The sequence below is a fragment of the Rissa tridactyla genome, chromosome 14, assembly GCF_028500815.1.
Source record: "Rissa tridactyla isolate bRisTri1 chromosome 14, bRisTri1.patW.cur.20221130, whole genome shotgun sequence".
Lineage (NCBI taxonomy): Eukaryota > Metazoa > Chordata > Aves > Charadriiformes > Laridae > Rissa > Rissa tridactyla.
The window spans coordinates 2,602,045-2,624,173 of NC_071479.1; the positions used below are offsets into that span (position 1 = coordinate 2,602,045).

Genomic DNA, 22,129 nt, shown 5'->3' on the forward strand with positions numbered 1-22,129 from the left:
GGCAGCTACTGCTGGGGACGAGCCACAATTAGGAGAGGGCGGCAGTGTCCTGTACGAGCGTGCAGGATGTCACAGCATCCCTCCCAGGCACAGCATTCGCATCCCGGGAAGCTGCCAGGATCCTTCTGGGATCGCCTGAAATGGGAAAGAGGGAGGAAAAAAAATCACTTTAATAAAATGCAGACTGAAAAATAAAGCAAGAAGCAAAACTTGCTTTTAGACAGCGCGGTGCTGGATGGAAATTGCCAAAAACATAATGGGATCCTTCTCTTTGCTTTATAATTAAACAATGGGGAAAAAAAATGCAAGAAGCTGGTTATTTTGGCAGGCTGTTCATGCCTCCCCTCCCTGGAGAGTGCAGCCATTGCTGTGGAAAGCAGGGGAGTGTTTGAACAGCGGAGATTGCATCGTGATTACAAGCTACGCAGGAAAGGGAAGAGGGTGCCTGAGAGAGATGCTTAATCAGCCAGAAATGGAATGGCATGCCTTGGGTAGAGTAATAACTGTGTGCAGAGCCCCAGTTCCTCCCCTGAAGGAGCTACAGCGCCTGCTCCGTTCCCAGACCCTGCCAAAGTGGCACCAGTAAATCCCGTGAGCTCTAGGAAGTGGCACCAGTAAATCCCGTGAGCTCTAGGAAGTGGCACCAGTAAATCCCGTGAGCTCTAGCCCCTGGAGGACGTTGGTCTCTCAGTGCTGGAGCCCACGCGTGGCCCTGAGCAGGTAGAGAGGGGCCGCTGCTTCAGAGAGCTCAGAGACGGGACCCCTGAGGGTACGGAGACCTTCAGCACACGGTGCAGACAGGAAAGTCAAGCTCGTTACTCGGTTTATCAACGTTACCCGATGTTTTCCATTGCCGGAGCCTGCCTGCCTTCTCTGAAGCTTTCTCTGCCTTTCCTTCATAGGGTGAGCCAGGCCCCCACGGACCCCCGGGGGCACCCGGAGAGGATGGGGAGAGGGTAAGTCTGTCTCTGGATCCGGCAGTGCTTTGAATTCATAACCAACTCCTAAAAACAAGAAGCAGATGCAATGTCAGCCAGAGACGTGGCAAGCGCAGCCAGGGCGTGAGTGCCGGCATGTCGTCTGCTGCCCGTCCTTGTGTCCCGGGGATGCTGCGGGTGGCCCTGGCGAGAGGGAAGGAGAGCAAGGAAGTGGCAGTAAAAGTGGAAAGAAGAATTTGGTTTTAAAGATCTGGTCAGAAAACTCAGTTTTTGTTAACAGAAAGAAAGAAAAAAAAAAAAAAACCAAACACAAGAAACATGTTTGTCCTCCAGGTGAGCAAACTGTCACTTCTAGTTTTCTAACATCCAGGAAATTGCGGCAAGGCTTGGGGAATAGAAATTCCAGACAATCGTGGGAATCAAAGATTGAATTGTTCACTTCTCCTTCCACGCTGTTTAGTCAATAGTCGAAGGCCTTTAGCAGAGCTCAAAGTGATTACAGGTCTAGAAGGGCTGGTTTAAGAGGAGAGATTGAAAATGCTGAATGCTGAGGAGCATGGGGTTTAATCGGAGGAGCGAGTATGGATTTCCCAGGCGCTAACTCCCTTCCACGATGTTTGCTTTCCACCTTTGGCTGTTTGTTTCCTCTGTAAAGCACAGATAATAACACCTTCTTCACCACGAGGTTGTGAGGATTAATTAGTTGAGGCTGTAAAATGCTTTGAAGTTGAGAAGACCAAACCTGCGTCCTGCGGGGGAAGAGTGGGTGTCGGGAGAACTCTAATCCTAAAGAGAAAAAGAAACCATTCGAGGTGTGCAGGGAGAGAAGCTTGGAGGGCATAACTGGGAAGAAGAGCATGAATTTTATCAGCAGAAAAGGAGGGTTTACAAGGGCTGGCTGCTGGGATTGATTTACTAAGAGGGAGCCTCAGGTTTTGGGTGATTTAAGAGCAACTCAGGGGACGCACCGTCTGATTCTCCCATGGGATGAGTGGGGGCATCAGATGGGAGTGGAGGGACAAAAAATTACCTCTCTCCTGCCTCTGGTTGATCTGAGGAGCCCTAATTTGGCTAAATCACGTTCCCAGGGCAGCGCTCCCATGCTGGCTTGCCATTCTGTTTGGTACTAAATCTTGTGGTTATTGACTCCCATGCCCTGAATTGTTTCTACAATATCTTGTCTATTAGCAAAATCCATCTTTATAAACATCGACATGAATTATGAAGTATCCTTACAGCATTTCTAATCCTCGGTAAATTCTGCACACGCAGTATTAGTCTCCGGGTTTATGAGGTCTTCCTTATGCACGGCTACCCCTTTATTACTCCAGGGACGCTGGTTTTCTGTGCGATTATTATTTAACAAGAATGAAACACCTGTGATGTGACTGAAATATAACTGGTTTGTTCTGTCTCTTTTGCTGCTCCTCTCTGCGCCTTTGCCGCTGAGCAGGGAGATGATGGAGAAGTTGGACCCAGAGGTCTACCTGGAGAACCTGTGAGTATCTCCTCCTTCGGCTTGACGTAGAGCAGCGCTGCTTTGGTCAAGGTCTTGATACGATAACGGTGGTTTAGGGGTCCCGTGGGGCAGCTCTGCTGGTGCTAAACAAGACCCCTGAGGTCCTGCAGGAACTGAGCTTCTCTTGCTTGACAACCCATGTGAGCGGTTTAGAGAGTTCTCTTTGCTGTAAAAACTCTGTTTTGCTTTATTTTCCACTAAGATGGCTACCAAGAAGAGAACACGCTTTCTGTGGGGTTTATTTTGTTTGGTCTATTTTTTGTATTACCTTTTTTTAATGAGCAAAATCCTGATTGATTTTGATTGCTCCCTGGCTAACGTTTGAAATTTAAACTCTATAATTTTAAATAGAAAGCTTGGCTTAGATTGGTCTCGTGCCTTTCCTGCATGTATCCTTCTTCCTGATGTGTTATTTAGGATTCGGGTAAGTAGGCAGGGGTAGGAATTATGCACGGTAAACATATGTGAAATACAGTTTTCGTGGGCGTTCCTAGCAAACTCTAGTGAGAAAGGGTTTTGTCTGCTATTGCGGGTAATGGCGGCAGTTAGCCATGCAGCTGCCTTGCCCGTACCCTTAATTTTGTGCAGCGTGAGTGATGCCATTTAAATCTTGGGGTGAAATCCTGGCAGGGTTGAGCTCGAGGGGGACTTTTAGCCCTGATGTGGGGTCAATATTATGTTCATAGTGCACAAAACTTCATAAACCTGCAGAGTGTGTCAATGTTTGGGCCCCCACATGCCACTGACGCCGGAGCAGGTGAACCAGGGCTGGCGGAGGAAGGAATTCTAGCATCAGTCAGGTTAAGAGGAGATGCTAGTGGTGCTGGACAAAAATCTCTAGACCAACCCAAAGGAATGCTTTGAGGGAGTATGCCACTGAAAAGAAACAGTTGGGTTGTCAATTTGAGATTCTGAAAGCATTTTTTCCCCCAATACCGGGTATTTTATTGGCAATGGTAAACTCTGCTTCTGGCTGGCTGTAGATTTTTGTGCGTAGCGCAGTTGTCGGCTGCTTATTTCGTCCAAAATGCATTTCCTTTGTTATGAAAAGAACATTAACTATCTGTCATTCACCATCGGCTTTGCTTTCACGGTGTCTTATTTTGTTGTTCTGAGGCCCGGCGTGGTGGCCTGAGAGTAATTGATGAGAACTGTTGGACACCCTTCATGACGGAAAGAGAAGGGTTGTCATTTACGGACTCACTGGAACTAAATTATAGATGAGATGTCTGATTAACTTCTGGGAGAGATTAATCAACTCAGCTATCTCCGTAGCACATGTCTAAGCAATAGCTTATGGGTTATTAACTTCTTAAAAGCATTTATGTGCTCAGGTAACACAAAGTAACAAAGGAGGAACTTAAATGAGGATAATGCACTCAGGGAAGTTTGTTTTTATTTCTGCAACATGAGTAAAACTATCTGCGATGGCCAGAGTAAAGGTTTAAATTGCATTACAGGAAAGTTTTTGTCATAAATATATACACAGTAAATCTGCACGTTTGTCTTTTTCTCTGCCCTGAGCCAAAAGAGGGTCTTTCTAAGGTTCATGGTAGCTGAAAATAGCGTCAGGACTTCAAAATTTGCTTCTCTTCATCCTGCTCCGTTTCCTTCCAGTTCCCATCGCCGGCTGATGGGCTTTAGCGTGTGGAGGTCCCTGGTGGCTGGGACAGACCACTTAGTCGATGCATCCAGTTTTTGCTGCAAACTGCATTTTTTGCAGTCTCTGCAGTCTCCCAAGATCAAACACTTCCTTAATGTCTGCGATTTTATCCTGTAACATTTCATTTTAATCCCTCCAGCCTCTCTGCATCATAAAAAGGGAAGTATAATATTTGGGCAGACACATAAAGCTGCCCATCAATCAAGAATGATTTTCCTCCGTGACAGTGAACGAGCACCACCCTTGTAAATACCCAGAGTTCCCTAATTTAAGAGAGGGCCTGTATTTATAAGGTGAGCTTTCGGATCTGCAGCGGAGCGCACACAAGACCCCGTCCCTTTCCTTTCACCACAAACCCCCCTGGCGGGGCGAGGCAGAGGAAGGAGGTGCTGGGGGGCGATTTGCAAAGCTTCCTAGTGAGTGAACACAATTCTCCTGCTGTGTCCCGGCTTATTCGATGGGATGCTCCAATCCCACCCATTTCCCTGAAGATGATGCGAGGTTAAACCTGGTGAGAAAGCTAGAAATGGAAAGAAAGCACCGGGATACCAGGAGTCCTCGCTGGTTAAGGTTTAAGAATCAAATGCCTTTGAAAACGTACATTTATGCTGCAGGCTGAAAACCTTTTCCCGCCTTGCTGAGTTGTGTAGATTGTCAATAATAAAAGTTAAATCTGGAGAGATTTTGAAATGCTAACCCTAACGATCCGTTAGCAGTATCGGGTCATTCTTCATAATTCTCCCCGGCTAGAATGACTTGGCTGCAAAGTGTTTTGCATCATAGTGTGCATTACAGGGTAATCCAGGGATATGATCAAATTAATAAAAAAAAAAGTTGGTTCAAGCGGGCCTCCTTCCAATCCAAAGAACAAATGTCTGCGCCGATATTATTTATCTTTGTAATTCAAGGGCGTGTGCACACAGAATTTCTCTTGCTGGTTTGTAAACCTAGAAAAGCTGCTGCTGTTGCAAAACCAGCAAGGTCATGGCCGTGCCAGCCCCGACGCTTCCCCGGGCTGAGTGATGCTCGGCCGGGCACAAGCTCACCCCGGTCCGCACTCACAGCAGCACTGGGGGGGACTGGAAACACTAATCCCATTTGTTTTCCCCCAACAGGGACCCCGAGGACTGTTGGGACCGAAGGGGCCGCCAGGACCCCCAGGGCCACCGGTGAGTTCCTGGGGCTGCTGCCCTTCTCGGGCAGGAGGCTGAGCTTTCCGGGCACAATAGCCTGGCCCCATTAGTCATTCAAACAGATAGTACAGCTGCATAATGTTGTACATCTGTGCAATGAAAGCAAGCGGTGTTCAAAAAAAGTTATGGCTCAAAGTGCAGATTCTCCCCCATTTTCAGTGGCGTCACGTCCATTTAAGGCAGCTCAAGATTTGGCCCACCTGAGTAAATATTAATGCCTCGCTCAGGCTGAAAGGGAAGAATGAGAGTTATTAACACAGCGGCTTTGCTATTAACTTTTGCCTGAGGGCTGGTGAGACTTTAAAGCAGTTTGTTCATATTTCGGGTGAAAGCCAAGGAAAGAACATGCCATTTTTTATTCGGGAGACAGTCACCTTACCTGTCGTGTGCTGCTGGAAGTGCTGATGCAAGGGCTCTCTCCGTAAATCACTGCAGCTCACTGAAGTCCCAGAACTTAAAAAACGAAACTCGGGCTGCTGCTAGAGCTCAAAGGGTCAGCATTTAATAGTGAAACCCTTAAGCCCTACTCGGACGCAGAGACATCTCCCCTGTGAGCTCCTAGTCCTGCTGAATTTAATGAGGGCTTAGGATCTGCTCCAAAACTGTCTCATCTCCCGTGAGCGTGCCGTCACACCCAGGTACCTTATGCTGCCCCAGAGCAAAGCGGTGACAGGGGAACCCCCAGCGGGACATCTCCGGTGGACCATGTGCCATGTCACCCCCTTAACGAAGATGCTCAGGGTGTCTTTGACCCCAGTTGCCTTTTGTGGTCAAATCCTCATCTTGGCATGAGGGGGTGCAGCCCCGTTGGCTTCACCCGCTGCCTTGTGGAACGATGCAGTTATGTCCCAAGCGAGGTCTTTTGGCCAATTTTTCCCTTTAATTGACTACTCCATGCTGTCGGAGGCGATCGGCCGCGGTACTTAGCCAGGATTTGCTCGACCTGGTGCTGATTCTGCCTCGCAGGCAGGTTAAACCAGTGGGGAAAACGCTGAAATGACTTTTTAAAGTGTAAACGGGAGTCGTGGAATTGGCTGCTTTACCAAACACCTTTTAGAAAATTGTTCCCTTTCCATAAGGTCCAAAGGGCCTCCTGATGTTTTGTTGTTTTTATGGTGGTTTCGCTGCTTTTGTGGTGCAAAATAACGAGATATTTTCTTAAATCCTTTCTCAGGGTGTGGCTGGTATGGATGGACAAACAGGTCCCAAGGGGAATGTGGTAAGTTTTCAGTGCAAATTTCACTGACAGTTCAGAGATTATATAGAATCATAGAATGGTTCAGGTTGGAAGGGACCTTAAAGATCACCTAATTCCAACCCCTCAGTAAAAAGTACCGTATTAAATTAGATTTGCTAATCACTTTTCAGCCTGGTCTAGATTCCTATCAGAGCCTGTGAAAACCACAAAGGGTATCTTCCTACAGCAAATGGATGTTAATTTATTATAATTTCTGATGGAATTACGCATTATTTCCCCATGAAAGATCAAAAATTTTTCACCGAGATGTGTGTTGTTCTAATGAACATCAAAATATAGTAATTTAACTGAGTGGGGAAAAAAAAAAAAGTCTTTATGTGCCTCATCTTTTGTATTAATTGGAGGAAATGGACTCGCTGCAGAAGAGCCTGCGCGCAGCCAGGTAGCGTTAAAGCCCTGCTCAGCCCCCTGGGGCTGCACGTCCATGCAGGGAAGCGAGTGTGCCCTGAAATAACTTCACCCCTCCCTATCCCACCAGGGAGAGAAGCTGTTTCCCTCTCCCAGGAGCTCTTGGTTCCCGGTGGGAGGATGGAGAGGGTGCGGAGATGCGGCGAGAGGGCAGGAGCGGCGGTGCCCGAGGAAGCTCCGGCTCCGCTCTCCCCTTTCCTGCCTTCAGCTCTGCCCTTGTCTCCTCGCAGGGTCCTCAAGGTGAGCCGGGTCCCCCAGGACAGCAGGGTAACCCAGGTGCTCAGGTAAGAGGAAAACTCCTTTTTGACGGGTGGGAAAATGGAATGATAATTTTGAACAAGCTTCGCTCCCCCGCCAGAGGTGGGATCAGCAATAAGGGGATTTGCCAAGAATTGGCTTGACGATACATCACTGGCCCAAAGTCTTCCCGAGAGTACTCCCAGTTTCAGATCCCCCCGGTTCTCACCTGGCTTTTGCTGCCGTGATGCAAAGCCAAACCCAGGTCCAAGCGGTCTCTTCGGCCGAGCCACATCTTGTGGCTCATGTCTGATTTTTAGCATCCCACGGACCGGTTGCTCTGGAGCCAGACGGGTAGTACGGATGCCCGAGCCTTGCTGTCAGCCTTCTCCACGGCTCTCAGCAAGTCTCGCTCCTCAGAGCATCCCTGTTTCCATCCCGGGGCTGAGCCTGGCTGCCCACGGCGGAGCGGGGCAGCTCTCCAGGGGAGGCATGCCGTGCAAAAATGAAATTTTATCGTCTCTCGCAAGACGTTTTGAGAATGAATGGAGCTGGGGAAATCCCCAGCCGTCGCAGGCACTAGAATGATGCTCAGCGAAGGCGCTGCCAAAGTGTATTTGGAACGAATAACTTGTGCCTTAATGACCCTAGGTTTTTTTTGTTTTCACAGGGTCTTCCAGGTCCACAAGGCGCGATCGGTCCCCCAGGAGAGAAAGTACGTTGAAATACTGCAGCTCTGACTTAAAACAACTGTCGCCATTAATATGCATTTACTACTTCGGCTGCTCCTTTGCCCCATATGCAACATCTGTTTGCAGCCATGTCTATGAAAGTCTAATGCTTCTCGTACCAGACAGAAGAGGGACAAGAAAGCACGATTTACCTCTAATTCATAATATTTGCATTCATTTCCCATCTTAAGAGAAACATTTTGAAGGCAGCCTATGCTAAAACATTAGGACAGGACTGAAGGTTGGCTTTTTCTGCGGGCTCAATGCCTGGAAGTCTGAGAGGGATGGAAATGGGAACGGCCTGTGGATTTGGCTCGCTCAGCCGGGATCCCATCCCTCTGCCTCCTCCCCGCCAGCTCCCTCTGATCCTCCCTTGCTGTGGACGTGGCGGAGGTGCTGGGCTGGGTTCCCCCGGGCAGCCCCGTGACCATCGGGGTTAAACAAGGGGAACAGTTTTTCCTACAGAGGAGCAATTCTCCGGGTCTTTGCACAACTCCCGGTGAGCAGGGACACGGACGCGTCCCGGCATAATCCCCCCGCTTGTGTTGGCAGCGTGGGGTGGACTCAAATTATCGATAATTCTCCTGCAAAAGGAGCACACGAGCGGTTCTGCCAGATAACGGGCGCTCTGGTTTCCGTGCTAAGTCACACACGTGCAGCAGCGGCACTCCTCGGCGGTGTGGGAAACCAGAGCTTAATTAAAAAGGTAATCACTGAACCGTGATAACTCGTCCGTTGCCACTTCATCGCCTTGCCATTTGTCACCAAAGAATGGGCGTTTCTTGGTCCGGTGAGCCCCATGGTTCGATATCCTCCAACCTGTGCAGTGTCGTGCCCCCTCGGCAGGGCAGCAGCTCGACGCCTCGTGCCCCGCCGTCCCCTGTTGAGCTCCCATCGCTGCATCGTGCCTGTCTGTGTGAGGGGCTTTATGTTTAAAGTTGCTGGAACAGCCCTACCCACAGAAATAAGCAGACTCCTGCAAGTTAGGGCAGCTTTTCCAACAGGCTCACCTCCCTGCAGCCTTGCACAGTGAGGAAAAGCAAGAAATGGGTCTTGAAAAGCCCCATCCTCTGACGTTTTGGAGACTCTGACCATTGCAGCAGTTGATTTTCTGTTTGTTTTTAGGGGCCGCTGGGCAAACCTGGTCTTCCTGGCATGCCTGGTGCAGATGGTCCTCCGGTAAGTCGTCCTCTCCTGGGTCTCTGCTTGGCACCGGGGCTGCAGGGGCCTGATCCTTCACCCATCCACCACGGGGTGCACCATGGGCTGGTGAAGCCTGGGAGCCAGCAGCCTGCCCACACTTCGGCTGGCTTGAAGGGTTTGAGTTTGGGAAGCCCTGGCCCTGCTCTGAGCTTTGCTCGGCCTCGCGGAGCAGCACCAGGCGCTCCTCACCGTCCCTTCGGGCCTCTCTTTCTCCCGCTCCTGCTTCTCCTGCCTGGATTTGGTGGGTTGGCAGCTCACCGAGGGAGGGACGGGCTCCGGGTGTGTGTCTCCATGCGGGGTGGTCCTCGTCTCGCTCGGGGCCGCTGGGCGCTGCTGCGGAACGGTGATAAGAAGAGGTTGAAATTGCACGTCGGTGTTGTGTTCTTGCAGCTTCCTCCTAATCCTACTTTAAACATCATTTGCTCCTTGCGCTAGAAATTGGTCTTAAAAATCCCTGTCCTTTAAACCTGATCTCATTTTTACACACCTCAGAGGCACCTGCTTTTAAGAATGACAAATGTAAAATAGTTACATTCCACTAACGCAAATGCAGAGCAAAGAAAATTACATTTCCCACCCTGGGATTATCATTCCTACGGAGGGCATTCCGAACATCCGTACAGTTGTTAGCTGAGTCAACAGAGCCGCTAAAGCAAAGCCCAGAACATCTCGAAGGCCATAGCTTTTGGTGTGAAATTCCTCCGGCAGCCGCCAGGGAATTTCGGCTGGAGAAGACGCCGGCTCTGTTTTTCTGGGGACCGAAGGCTGTGTGAGCCCTGCACGCTGAGCGCCTGTGGCTGTGCGTGGACACAGGTCCTTTGCCACAGGTCGCTCCTGGAGTTTGCAGGCGGGTTGGAGGTTTGTAAGCATATTTTGCTCTTTCCAAGGACAAAAACCCGCCCCTGCTCTCTTTATGGGAATTGGTCTTGGGAAAATATCTGAAAATCCCCGAGGGCCTGAAGCATCTGAGTCCGAAAGCCAACCAAGTTGCTCATCAATTTTTGATCTTAGTAGCAGTAATGGAGATGAGCGTTTGGAAACCGGGGCTGATTTAGCGTAGAGTGGACGAGGGCTTTTGAAATCTTGTTGCGCTTCCATTTTGCCTCCCCCCGGGGTGCAGGTGTCAGGAGCTGAAGGCAAGCGCGGTTGGACTGACCCCCTTCCTGCACCGATGCTGCTGGTGCCATTTAAACTCGCAGGACAAATTCAGGTTGCACTTTCTCCTGCGTTTTGTTGGTGTATAAATGACAGCCGTCGTTTTGTTTCTTTATTAAACCAGCGTGGTTTATGAAATGTCCAGCTTGTCTGACATTCCTCTTCTGAAGACTGATGCTGGAAAATAGTCTTTTGGTCGTACTTGTTATATTGCTAGCAAGTCGTTTGTGTGTTTAGAGGGGAGTTCATATGTAAAGAAACCGCTGAGTGCAGCAGGTCTTGGTGGCTTTAGAGCAGCTGGATGTGCTCTTATCATCCTTATAAACTACAGTTTCCCTGGGCGTGCAGCGAGCGCTCTCATGGGGGGCTTAGTGCTTTTCTACAGACATTACCAACCACAGAGCCATCTTCCATCCTGGCTCCGTTTTGGTTCCGACAGGAAAATCAGCGCTAAAAACTGCTTTCGTGGATTTTCCCCTATTTCTCACTAATCCTTCAGGCTATATCTGAGGCAATTCACGCTTTTGTTTTCTACTGACTGCAATCCCAGCAAAAGGATTCTAAAGGCTGTGAATGAGAATGTGTTGGAATCTCCTGGATGTTGAGTTATTTAGCATCAAATCCCAAGAGGAATGCTGGCCGGCATCCAGCCAGCCAGCGTCTAACGGGGATGCAGGTTAGCTGAGTGTTTGTCATGAGATCTTGTAATGGAGTCTAGGAATGAGGAAATTAATGAGGGGCTTTGACCAGTCTGGGCATCTTGTGACCTTCACAAGTTTGCTCACACACGGAGTTAATTTTATCTGTTTTCCTATCTGCAAAATTTATACACTGCTGGCTGCTGAACTCGCTGAGGTGTTCTAATACGTGAAGAGTATTGCAAAATGGTTTGTGCTTCTCTGCTGAAAGGTGGTGAAAAGCATAAAATAACCAGGTGGGATATCACCAAGGACCCAAATGCTGCTCTCTCCCTTTTGCGGGAAACTTACTCTTGCAAGTTGGCTTCAGGGGGGCTATTTGTATCAGTAAGAGCTTCCTGGAGAGCAACAGTTCCCTTATAAATAAATAAATCATAGCTTGTTGGCTTCTGAAGCATCAGATGTGCACTAAACCCCTTTTCCTCTTCTCTTTGTCTCTGTTCTTACCAGGGTCATCCTGGCAAGGAAGGTCCTCCTGGAGAGAAGGGGAGTCAGGTAGGTGTCAACCAGATCCTCATCGCTGCGAAGGGGAAGGTCACGGCAGCTGGATGGAGACAGCTCTCCATGGGGCTCTGGGGGTGGCCGGGTGACCAGGGGCTGTGGGTCGGTGGAGAGGGCAAGAAGCAAACCCTGTTCAAATATGAAAGCGGAGCCCAGCTTTCATCTGCCTGGGAGTCTCTTCTGGTGCTCGTCTTTTCCCAACTCCTCCCAGCTTTCCTGGCGAGCAGCGCTCCGTAGCCCAGCAGATGCGAAAACTGAAATTGTGAAGGGAAACTTCTCTTGATCAGACAAAAGTAAATATCCTTTGTGGCGCAGGGAATGCAGAAAATAACTCTTTTTGTATTCTTGGTCTTCCCTTTTCCTCCCCTCCCCCTCAAAGTCCCTCTTCAACAATATATTTGAGAATATTGCTGGAGGCTAGAGTCCTTGAATTATACAGTCGTCTGTCTGTCAGGCAGATTTACCATCTGCATTCCCGCTGTGTCCCATTCACTTGAAAAACATTACATTTGTCAAAGGTCTTTGATTAGAGCGCAGTCCAGTTTGATGGACGTCTGCTGGAGCCTTGCTCGGGTGCTGCACGGAGCGCAAGCCGCAGCCGCTTGTCCGGCTGGTGTCACACGAGGCTGAAAATTCAAACGTTGGCCTCCGCAGAATGTGAGAAGCCAATACGTGGTTGTGCCGGTGCTCCCCGTGCTGGGAGATGTTTAGCGAACATCAGGGAGGTGATCTCGGAGCGGGGCTGGTGCTGCAGGTCTCCTCCCGCCGACACTCGTGCGAGGTCTGGGATGCTGCTGGACCCGTCTGGCTGTCAGGCTGGAAAAAATGGTCCATCTCAGGCTGGGAGAAGTGGAAGGGTATTTGTTTAGTTAGGGAATTGAGCAAAATAAAAGCCAACTGTGTTCAATAAAGAACGTGATTTATTTGCGAGTGTGAGACAGCGTGGCAGGGAGGGTGGAAGGAGTGTTTGCAGGGCACGTATCAGGCACCATGTCCAGCACAGCTCGTGGTGTCCCTGGGGATCTGCAGCTTTTGGTGCCAGAAAGGAGCTTTGTGAGCATCTCCTCTGCCACACAGCGGAGGCCGAAGGACATCACCCTGAGGCTTGTGCCTCAAGCAATAACTCCTCTCTGTGATCATCATCATCACAGGCTCTGCTGCGCTACTGCGGAACCAGGGTGGCTTGGGAGGGGGGCGACAGCAGAAGAACATGTTCTTCCTCTCTCAGAGCAGTTGTTCTTTTCTTTAATCCAAACAGAAATAGTCAACCTTATGTATAAATTCCCTTTATAACAAGTTGTTGCTATCTTCTCTCTTCTCTTCCTCCTTTCCTACCGTACAGATCTTTGCCGTTGGCTCAGCCCAGTGCACCTGCAGGCGGTGATGTTCTGTAGCTCTCTGTGCTGTTTTGAGCTATTTTCAGATGGCCACTGCCATTTCCACCGTGTCTGAAGGAGCCAGATGGCTGGGAGATTTGTTTTCCACACATTCTCCTTATCGCTGCACCTTGGTGGTGATTTTTCACGTGTTTTTCTTGTTTGCACTTTTTTTCCCGCCAGGGTCCACCAGGTCCTCAGGGCCCCATCGGTTATCCAGGACCACGCGGAGTCAAGGTAAGGAGGGCACAGAAATAGTGTCTATGGTGTTGCTTGTTCAACTTGAGTTCTCCAGCTTGTGCTGGAGATGGACACTGCCAGTGGGCACAGATGCCCCACCAGGGCACTTAGGGCCACCTCAGTGACTTTATTTGCTGCTCGAGCGAGCCTTGGTCCAGGGTCTTCTCGCAGGCCATAAGAATTACAAGTCCCTGCTCTCCAATAAGCCCTCCTAGCATCGTTCAGCGCTTTGGAGAGATTTCTCTTTTAATTCTTCGTGAGCATGGCTCAGTCCCATTCCAACCGTTTCCAGTTTACAACCAAAGTAAATCTCAGCCAGAATGTGAAGACTTTAACAAGGCTTGTTAATAAAACAGAATAGCCTATTACTAAAACAAAGCAAGCTTTTCATGCTCCTGATCCAAAACCTTGTTAGACGAAGCTTGTGCGTCTCAGCAACGTGCTTTTTCACTAGATTGAATTCCAGCTCTTTCCTCGCTCCTGCTGCCTGCAGCGCTTGCATGCTGATAAGAAGGCGGTGGGTATTTTTTTTCCCCATCCAGCTCTGGCTGTTGCGCCCACCAGGACGTATTAGTTCAGGTGCAGATGCATCCTGCATCCCAAAGGGCCAACGAATCTGCAGGGATGTGTGCTAGCAGGTACAGACGCAGCTTGGGGACTGACTATAGGTGAATTTAAGCCCTCTTAAACCCCCTTGTATATTTTTTTTCAGTAGCAGAAACCCATTTGCTGCTCTGCCTTCAAAATTTAAGCTGGATGTATTTAGCCAAAGCAAGCTTTCATCTCGTTTCTTGCAAGGCTGCGGATTGAGACGTAGTGGTCCATTAGGGAATGGTTTGCTGTTGTGTTTACCGCTAAAGTGGAACTGTTCCACGTTAGAGGGATCTAGAGAAAGCGTGTCATGCACCAAGCCTGTAGTGCGTACGGACGAGGTTTTGCTTCCTACAAACAGCGTTCTATTAACTGCAGGAACCTCCAGTTCAGGGAAAAAAAAAATGTGTCTCATAGGGTTTGCAGCTATAAATAACTTTCAGATCTTGCCTCGCTTACCAGGGCCCTGTCCTGCTGCACAAATTTTGATGTACTTTTCTTAACATGCTAAAGGGAAGAAAAACATAAAATACCCCAAGCAAAATATTATTCCCTTCTTCTTCCCTTCTGTTTTTTGTTGTAAGAGTTGCATTGCACAGTACAGCTGGTGTGGATACCTGCGGGTGATGTTTTATCCCAAGAGGCAGGATAGACGGGGAGCGTGGAGGTCTGGCAGGTCTGGGCTGGTGGCACAGCAGGGGCCAGATCCTGACCATGCTCAGCACCTTCGGGCTGAACACCGTGGATTGATTGCCGTGGTGAAGCTTTGGAGGGCTGCTGCACCATGTCACAGATGTCCTCACCAGTCATGTTGGGTTTTTTTTCCTCCTTTTGGTGCCTAAATGTACTTTAAAGAAAATAGTGCATGCACAAAGGTGAGAACCATGGTAGAAAAGAGCCCAGCTTAACCTTTGTAGGTGTTAGAGACAGCGCTACTACCTGCTGCAGAGCAGCGTGCTGGCAAGGCATTTGTGGAAATGGGCTTTTTTTTAAGAAATTATTTGTAGAAAACAAACTTTGCATAGTGATTTTTATCCCTGGAAACATAATTCTTGCAGTTAGGTGGGGAACAGGCAGAGAGCACCAACCCCACCTGCCAGATCGAGTAGTCAGAGGTTTGCGACTGTCAGGTGCTCACTGGTGACCCCAAAGCCAGACGTCAGTGGCTGATATTTGATTAGCAATATGTTTAGGATCATCACGATTTGAAGAGATACTATTGTCAACATCAGAGGAAGCAAAAATCACCATGATGAATGATTCTTCACCCTTCGGCTTACCTGTACCCTTCTAACATCTTGTTTTATCTCCTGCAAGGGAGCAGATGGTGTTCGTGGACTGAAAGGCACCAAAGGTGAAAAGGTGAGTTCACACTGCACGTTGGGGTTGATTCCTACAGCCTCTGGGCGCTTTTGCCGACTGGTCCCGCAGGATGCTCCCCTTGACATTTGCTTCCGCGTGGGGTTTTCTCTCATCACCCAAAGAACTGGCAGCCTCTTTGGTTTTGGGGCGGGTGCGGGCTGGGTGCCTGCCCTCGTGTTCTGCCACATCTTGGCTTGGACCTGGGAGTACTCGAGCCTCCGTGGCCCACTCGGGTTTTGAGGTGTTTGCTGGGGCAGCTCAGGGTCCAGCGTCGGGATGATTTCCTCCTGACAGAATCTGCAGTTTGAGTGCTTCGGTGGAGCTGAAGGTTTGCGGTGTGTTACAGCTGGATGACAGCGTACGGGATCCGCTGCCCAGCCCAGCCATCAGAGCAGCTTGTGAAATCCAAGTCGATAAGAAAGTCAACACGGTCTGTCTCTGCATGTCTCAAAGATGCAGTTGGTTTCTCCCAGAGGAGAAGCAGGAAGTGGAGAAAGACCTTGCCTGGTCCCATAAACAGATCCGTGTTCCTTCATTCTTGCTGCCAGCAATTCAGCAGCAAAGCCGGCAGGTTTAGCTAGGGAATCCTGGCAGGGACCTTCCAAACTTTTTAAAGTCTTTCTGGGAACTGTGTCTTCATTGCCTACGAGAGGTTTGCTGTAGGATGAAATACATTATTGATTTGAGTGCTGCAATTAAACCTTCTTGGCTGAAAGAAATACTGACACTGTCCTAGAGGTTGCCTCGAAGCCTGGCGTAAAACATCCTCCGTGAAAATAAAACCAGTTGTACTTCAGAAATAATTGGTTCCTAGTTCTGGCAAGGAGTTGTTATTCACAGCGGGCCAAATGCGTGATCTTGACTTGCAGCCAGGACGCGATGTAGGGAATGCTTGCTGTGATCCCCTGGGGACCTCGGCAGTCGCAGCCTGGCTGGGTTTCCGTGCCCGTTTGTGCACACCAAAGACTTCTAGAAGCCAATGTGATGGGCAGTGCGGGGACCTAATCTTGTCCTTCCCAGGAAGGGGTCATACAGCGAGGCTAGAGAAGCCTTTTTTCCTTTTTATTCCATCTGTACACCTTGTCTGTTTTTTCCCCTCTCTGTTATTTAGGGTGAAGATGGCTTCCCCGGCTTCAAAGGTGATATGGGCATCAAAGGAGACCGCGTAAGTGTCCATGGCCGATGTGATCTTGTAGTGCTTTGCCTTTCAAGCCCGTGTGTTATCGTGCAAATGCGGCTCGGGGAGAGCAGCAAGGTGGGCTCCTGTCGGAGTCCTTCTGGCGCATCCGATCTCGAGGCAGGAACTCAGAAATTCCACGTTCACCTCAAGCTCAGCAGTTGTAAATCTCTAAATTTGCTAATCCCACCTTGACAGTGAAAAAAAAAAACCTAAGCGATGATAGAGGGCCCTGTCTTGCTGCTTTGACTGCTCAGAATACTGCATGATCCAGCTGTATCACATATTTATTTCCAGTGTCTATTTTCCCTTGCAATATTACATCTAGGGTCTGGTAACATCTTTATTTGCTGAGCTTAATGTGCTTCCATACCATCAACGAGAAGCGTAAAGTTACCGGGAACACACTTTAATAGAAACCAAAGCAGCGCCGTGAAAAGTGCTGGCGGTGCAGTTTGATATCAGACTCGTATCTTTAGCAGCGAGGCACGTTGCCTGGTCACAGAGGTGTCTTAAAATCAGTGGAACACACAGAGCACCAGGAACCCCAAAGGAGACTCGGATGTGGGCAGTGGTTGCAGCCCGTGGCTTTGCAGCGGGTCTGTCCATCCTCCGCACCCAGCCCTTGGGGACAGGGGACTGTCCTTGTCCCCTCTCTGAGCGATGCACCGCCTGGGGCTTGGTGTCCCCCTGAGCTCTGAAGCCCTTCCAGGGATCAAGAGAGCTCTGCGATCATTCATTCCCACGTTTAAAGGAAAAATGAATGCCTTGCATGAAAGCTTGTGAAAGTCGAAATCAAATTCTCCATTATCTCCTGGCGTTTAACTGTGTAATTGAGCAGTTAAAATAATTGGAAACTTCCCGGCCCCAACTTCTCACCAGGGAAGAAGGACCAAAGGTGGCACGTCAGGGTGGTGACTCCTGTCCTCATCAAATGCAGATAGACATAAGCTCCTTCAAACAAAGCTAGCGGCGCCAGTTCCCACCATCAAGCTCTTTGTGTTTTATGATGAGCGAGGAAAGGACAAGGGGTACTCGAGAGCTCTGCAGATAAATCTGTAGCTACCCAGCCTCTAGCGAGCAAGAAGAAGGCTGCCTGTGTTTGCAGCATGGAAGCATCTCCTGTTACCCTGTGTGACAAAATGACAACTGGGTTTTTGTGTGCTGAGGCCTGCAGTGTCACAACAATTCATGTTAATGGCTTCGTCCTTTCCGCTCTCAGATTTCCTAATGATTTTCAGCACAAAAGATCCAGCCCAGCCTTTCTTCTCCAGTTGCCCCGTTCAGCCCTCAATTAAACACTTCCCAGGGCCTGCTTGTACATCCAACTGCGAGTTGGGAACCGGGAGGTGGGTACAAGGCTGCGTCGCAATCAGAGCTAATGGAGGCCGTTTCGGTGGAGAGGCACTGCGTGTAGATGGGATAATTGGGGCACAGGAAAAGGCGGCTGTTGTGGGAGATAATGGCCAGGCTGCGTGAATGAGAGCTTGGTGCTCTAATAACACTCTGCAATTTACTCAATGACAGTCTCATCTGAACCTCTTGGTGAACACCAGCTTTCTCCAAGAGTTGTATTAGCAGCTCCGTGGAGTATCCGATTGCAGCCATGAGGGTATTGCAGTCAGCAAACACAGGGTCTACCTGATTCATCAGTGCTTGTCTTGTGATTAACAGGGGGAGATTGGACCTCCTGGGCCCCGAGGTGAGGATGGTCCTGAAGGTCCCAAAGGTCGCTCTGGCCCCAATGGAGATCCCGGTCCTCTTGGTCCTGCTGGAGAGAAGGTGAGTCTCAAGGATGGAATGGCCCAGGGATGTTTTAACAGCAAAACCTGCTTTTTTTTGGGTGTCTCGGGTGGGTGCCCAGCATGGGAGAGGGTAGTTTTAGGGCAGAGGGATGAAGAGGAGCTGCGGGAGCTTTGAGTGAAGGCTGGCCTGAGTTGTCCAACACAAAGACCAGAGGAGTCCCAGGGAAGATGGTTTTACTGCAGCAGCATGACTTGAACCCATTGAGATGTTGGTCTCTTTGGGGTTATCTGCTTGGGTACAATGTCTTGAAAAAAAGACCAGAGGAGCAGGCTGAGAGAGTTGGGGTTGTTCATCTTGGAGAGGAGAAGGCTCCAGGGAGACCTTCGAGCCCCTTCCAGTCCCTGAAGGGGCTCCAGGAAAGCTGGGGAGGGGCTGTTTGCAAGGGCATGTGGCAACAGGACGAGGGGCGATGGTTTAAACTAGAGCAGGGCAGGTTTAGATTAGACATGAGGAAGAAGTTCTTCAAACTGAGGGTGGTGAGACACTGGCCCAGGTTGCCCAGAGAGGTGGTGGAGGCCCCATCCCTGGAGACGTTCAGGACCAGGCTGGATGAGGCTCTGAGCGACCTGATCTAGTTACAGATGTCCCTGCTGACTGCAGGGGGTTGGACTAGGTGGCCTTTAGAGGTCCCTTCCAACCCAACACATTCTACGATTCTATGAAAAAAATGGAGAAATTGAAAGTATCAGGGACTCCAGTCTAATTTCTAGGTGCATCCAGTTAAAAAACACAATAGCAAAAAAGTGACCGTTCCCCACTAGGTCGCCGATACATTTACGGTGCTCGCGCTGCATCAAACCCACTGGGCTTCCCCCGGGGAGGGCAGGGGATGATCGCGGCGCCCGACAGCGTTATTCCACCCCCGTCACGCCTGCTTGGCTCTTGACTTCACTGCACTCGGCGTCTCCCCTTTCTGCTGGTGCAAATCTGAAGCTGCTGGCGAGGCCTCTCTTGCCTGCGCTAACGTATTTTTATTTGTGTTTCAGGGAAAACTCGGCGTGCCAGGGCTGCCGGGCTACCCAGGCAGGCAGGGCCCGAAGGTAACTCGGTGGGGTTTGGTCCTCGAGAGGGATGGGGGGTGACGGGGAGCCCAGTGGGCACTGGCCGGGCTTTGCTGGTGGTGCTGGGCAGAGGGGCACGGTCCCTGCTGATGGGACAAGGTGGAACGGCAGCATTTCTCTCCTTCCCGCCCATGTGGGATGGGATGGGTGGGTAAAAATAGCTCCCAGCTCTTAGCTGGTGGAAATCGGTGACTGGTTCTGCGTCGCTTCAGTCTCCTGCGAAGCGGTGGGAAGAGCTGCGATGGGACGGGGGGCTGCGGTGGGACGGGGGCTGCGGTGGGACAGGGGCTGCAGCACACAAGGGCGTGCAGGGCTGCTCTGGTGATGGGTATAAACAGGCTCCATGTGAGTAATAAGCATAATAGTCCTTCTCCTTGTATTATATCTTCAAAGATCAGCGCTAGTGTTAGCTAATTAATTAAGAAGAATAGCTAATGGATCAGGGTCTCCCTGAAATTAAAACAAAAGTGCCGTTTGCAGATTTGCAAACATCCTTTGTGTCTTATCTACATGCCCACGTTCATTTGGGCCATTTTCAAATGTTCTTTTTAAATTAAAACTGTGAATTCCACTACATAGACTTAAGGCTGCAGCCCGGTTTTTACATGCCCTGGAGGCTTTGGGAACTTACGTTTTTGTTAACAGTTTTTTTTAAGCATCATATTTTTATTATTCATATTCGTTGCTTGAAAAAAACCCAGGCTTGTTTAACACTAGAGACATAATTATCTGCAAGAGATTGTTTCCTGGTTGTGGTGCTGATGGTTTATTTTTTAATTTGCATTTTATATCTGGGGTAGGGGTGGGGTTTTTTTTTGCGTTTCTTCGACTAATTCATATTTTAAAGCAGCAGCTATTCTCCAGGCGCTCACATTAGAAAGGAACAAGCCAGGAGTTAAATTTTCATGTGCAACGTACAGTGACTTAGGAGCTAAAACCCGAAAGCCTGGCTGTTCCCCAGGCGCCCGGTGCAACCCTGGCCTTGGGCTTTTGCAGTGCCTCCTAAAGAGGCATGGACCTTTTCTTCTTGTTGTGGTTATTTTTGGATGAAATGGAGTTTCTGAGGTCATTTTGGGTCTGTCTCCGGTTATGTTTTTATCAAAGGAAGGTTAGAAAAAAGGCGTTGGGAGCTGTAGCCATCAGCGGGCACTCGCTGGGGTTATTCCAGGCCAGCGGGCGCTGGCATGGATGGACGGAGCTGCCCCTTTCGCTGTCTTGAACCGCTCTCTCTCTCTTTGCTCTTTCTCCCAAGGGCTCAATCGGCTTCCCAGGATTTCCAGGAGCCAATGGAGAGAAGGGCACACGGGTAAGAGCCGCTTTGTCTAGCCGCTTTGCTGATTCTTTTTTTTCCTCTCCAAAAAAACCTCCTCGGGCAGGAGGTGGGGAACTCTCCGGTTGCTTTTGCAAAGGGGATGCTCCAAGAAGGGTCATCCCACCCGCCCGCAGCCCGGGACCGGGTCCCCGGCGCAGGGAGCGCGGGACGGACGAGAGCCTGGGGCAGGCGAGAGGCTCCCGCCGGCGGCTGTTGGGAGAGGAGGATGCCAGCAACAGCACAGTCAGCTCCGCAGACAGCAGCTTTCCAATTAAACACTGGAAATTTTTCCCTCAAGATATTTTAAGAGATTTCTCTGAACCTGAATCCTTCCCGCGCTGTCAGACTTTGCTCGGGGCGCGAAGAGCTTTTTAATTAACAGTAATTATTGGAGATGGGTGAATCTGTTCAGAAGCAGCAAGAACCATCTTTAGCCTGACTTGAGATTCAAAATGCGTAGATGAAAACGCTCTTACAAGTTCCTCCCCTTAATAAGCGGAGCTATTCTAAATTCATAAACACCCTTAAAATGCGGGGGCTCCGTCCTCCAGACTCGTCTCTGCCTCTCACCCCACCTCCACAGACTTTGCTCCCGAGCAGGGATTGTCTAAATACGCTGGTGTTTGTTGTTTGGTTTTTTTATTTTGTGGAAGACAAGCTTGAAATTAGGGGACTCGGAGTACAAACATAAAGTCATTTTCTGCAGCAGCTCTGGTCACAGGGAAAAAAAAAGAGGGAGTGAGGAGAGCGAGTGGAATTAGTTTCCTTTTTGCTCTCATTTAAATACAAATGACTTCTAACAGACGTGTTTGATAGGAGCCCAGAAAATATAAATCACTTTGCACTGCATTAATATCAGGCCACTGAAATTTGGTTTACATCCCCCTCCTTTTTCTTTTTTTTTTTTTTTTTCCCCACTGAGTAATTTTCATTTCATTCTGAACTCCAAACGCGGCATCCTCTCCCCTCCCTCCGCTCCGGCCGGGCGGGAGGAGGGAGGCCATGAATAAGCAGCTGCCACGACAGCCTTGAATTCACTGTAGCCCTGTAATTACCACCCGCCTTATCGAATATACAGCAATAAAATCCTTGGGCTGGCGTTTCGGGTGGTGTGAAACAGGGCTGGGCAGCGCGGCGGGGCTGAGGTGTGCTGCTTTGCGTCCCCGAGCATCCCCATCCCTCTTGCTCCACCTGCTCGTTTTATTCCGGTGGGATGGAGAGACAAACCGCTGGGATGGGAAACCTTTCGGGGAGCGGGGCGGGTACCAGCAGCTGGTCCTTTAGGAGATGGGGGAAAAAAAAAACCCCAAGGGTTGAGCTGGTTGAATTTTGGCAATGCCCAGCCTGAAAGGGATTGAGGAGGGAGAAGGCGTGATGGGAAGGGGCCCAGCTTCAGGACCAAGCAATAATAAGCCAAGAAAAGACAAAAAATCAGCGGTTTGCTCACTTTTGTTCTAAATGAGCTTTGTGCTTTTAGGAGGAGGTAGTGACGCTTGGTTACACTCCCCGGCGTGCCACGGTTTTTTTCAGTTTAGGAACAGAAAAGGTGTTTTTGCATTTCAAGCCCAGCCTGGAAGGAGATGGGGCAGCTCCTGTGGCCGGGCTCCGGAGCCCGCTGTGGTGAGGCTGGAACCATCTTACCAGCAGTCCCGAAACCTCTGGTGTTAAAGGAAGGAGACAGGAATTCGGGGAGAAATTAA

General features: G+C 49.7%; 1 protein-coding gene across 2 annotated transcripts in view; it reads left to right on the forward strand.

Annotated features, from left to right (window-relative positions):
• The window catches only part of COL5A1 (collagen type V alpha 1 chain), a 160,318-nt gene that overhangs the window by 101,232 nt on the left and 36,957 nt on the right, over positions 1-22,129 (forward strand). For both annotated transcript variants that reach the window (XM_054220676.1, XM_054220677.1), the window contains exons 19-32: positions 903-956; positions 2,392-2,436; positions 5,236-5,289; positions 6,488-6,532; positions 7,210-7,263; positions 7,887-7,931; positions 9,073-9,126; positions 11,454-11,498; positions 13,064-13,117; positions 15,029-15,073; positions 16,185-16,238; positions 17,925-18,032; positions 19,043-19,096; positions 20,370-20,423. In XM_054220676.1, coding sequence (XP_054076651.1) covers positions 903-956; positions 2,392-2,436; positions 5,236-5,289; positions 6,488-6,532; positions 7,210-7,263; positions 7,887-7,931; positions 9,073-9,126; positions 11,454-11,498; positions 13,064-13,117; positions 15,029-15,073; positions 16,185-16,238; positions 17,925-18,032; positions 19,043-19,096; positions 20,370-20,423 — 765 coding nt within the window. The remainder of the gene's footprint in view (positions 1-902; positions 957-2,391; positions 2,437-5,235; positions 5,290-6,487; positions 6,533-7,209; positions 7,264-7,886; positions 7,932-9,072; positions 9,127-11,453; positions 11,499-13,063; positions 13,118-15,028; positions 15,074-16,184; positions 16,239-17,924; positions 18,033-19,042; positions 19,097-20,369; positions 20,424-22,129) is intronic.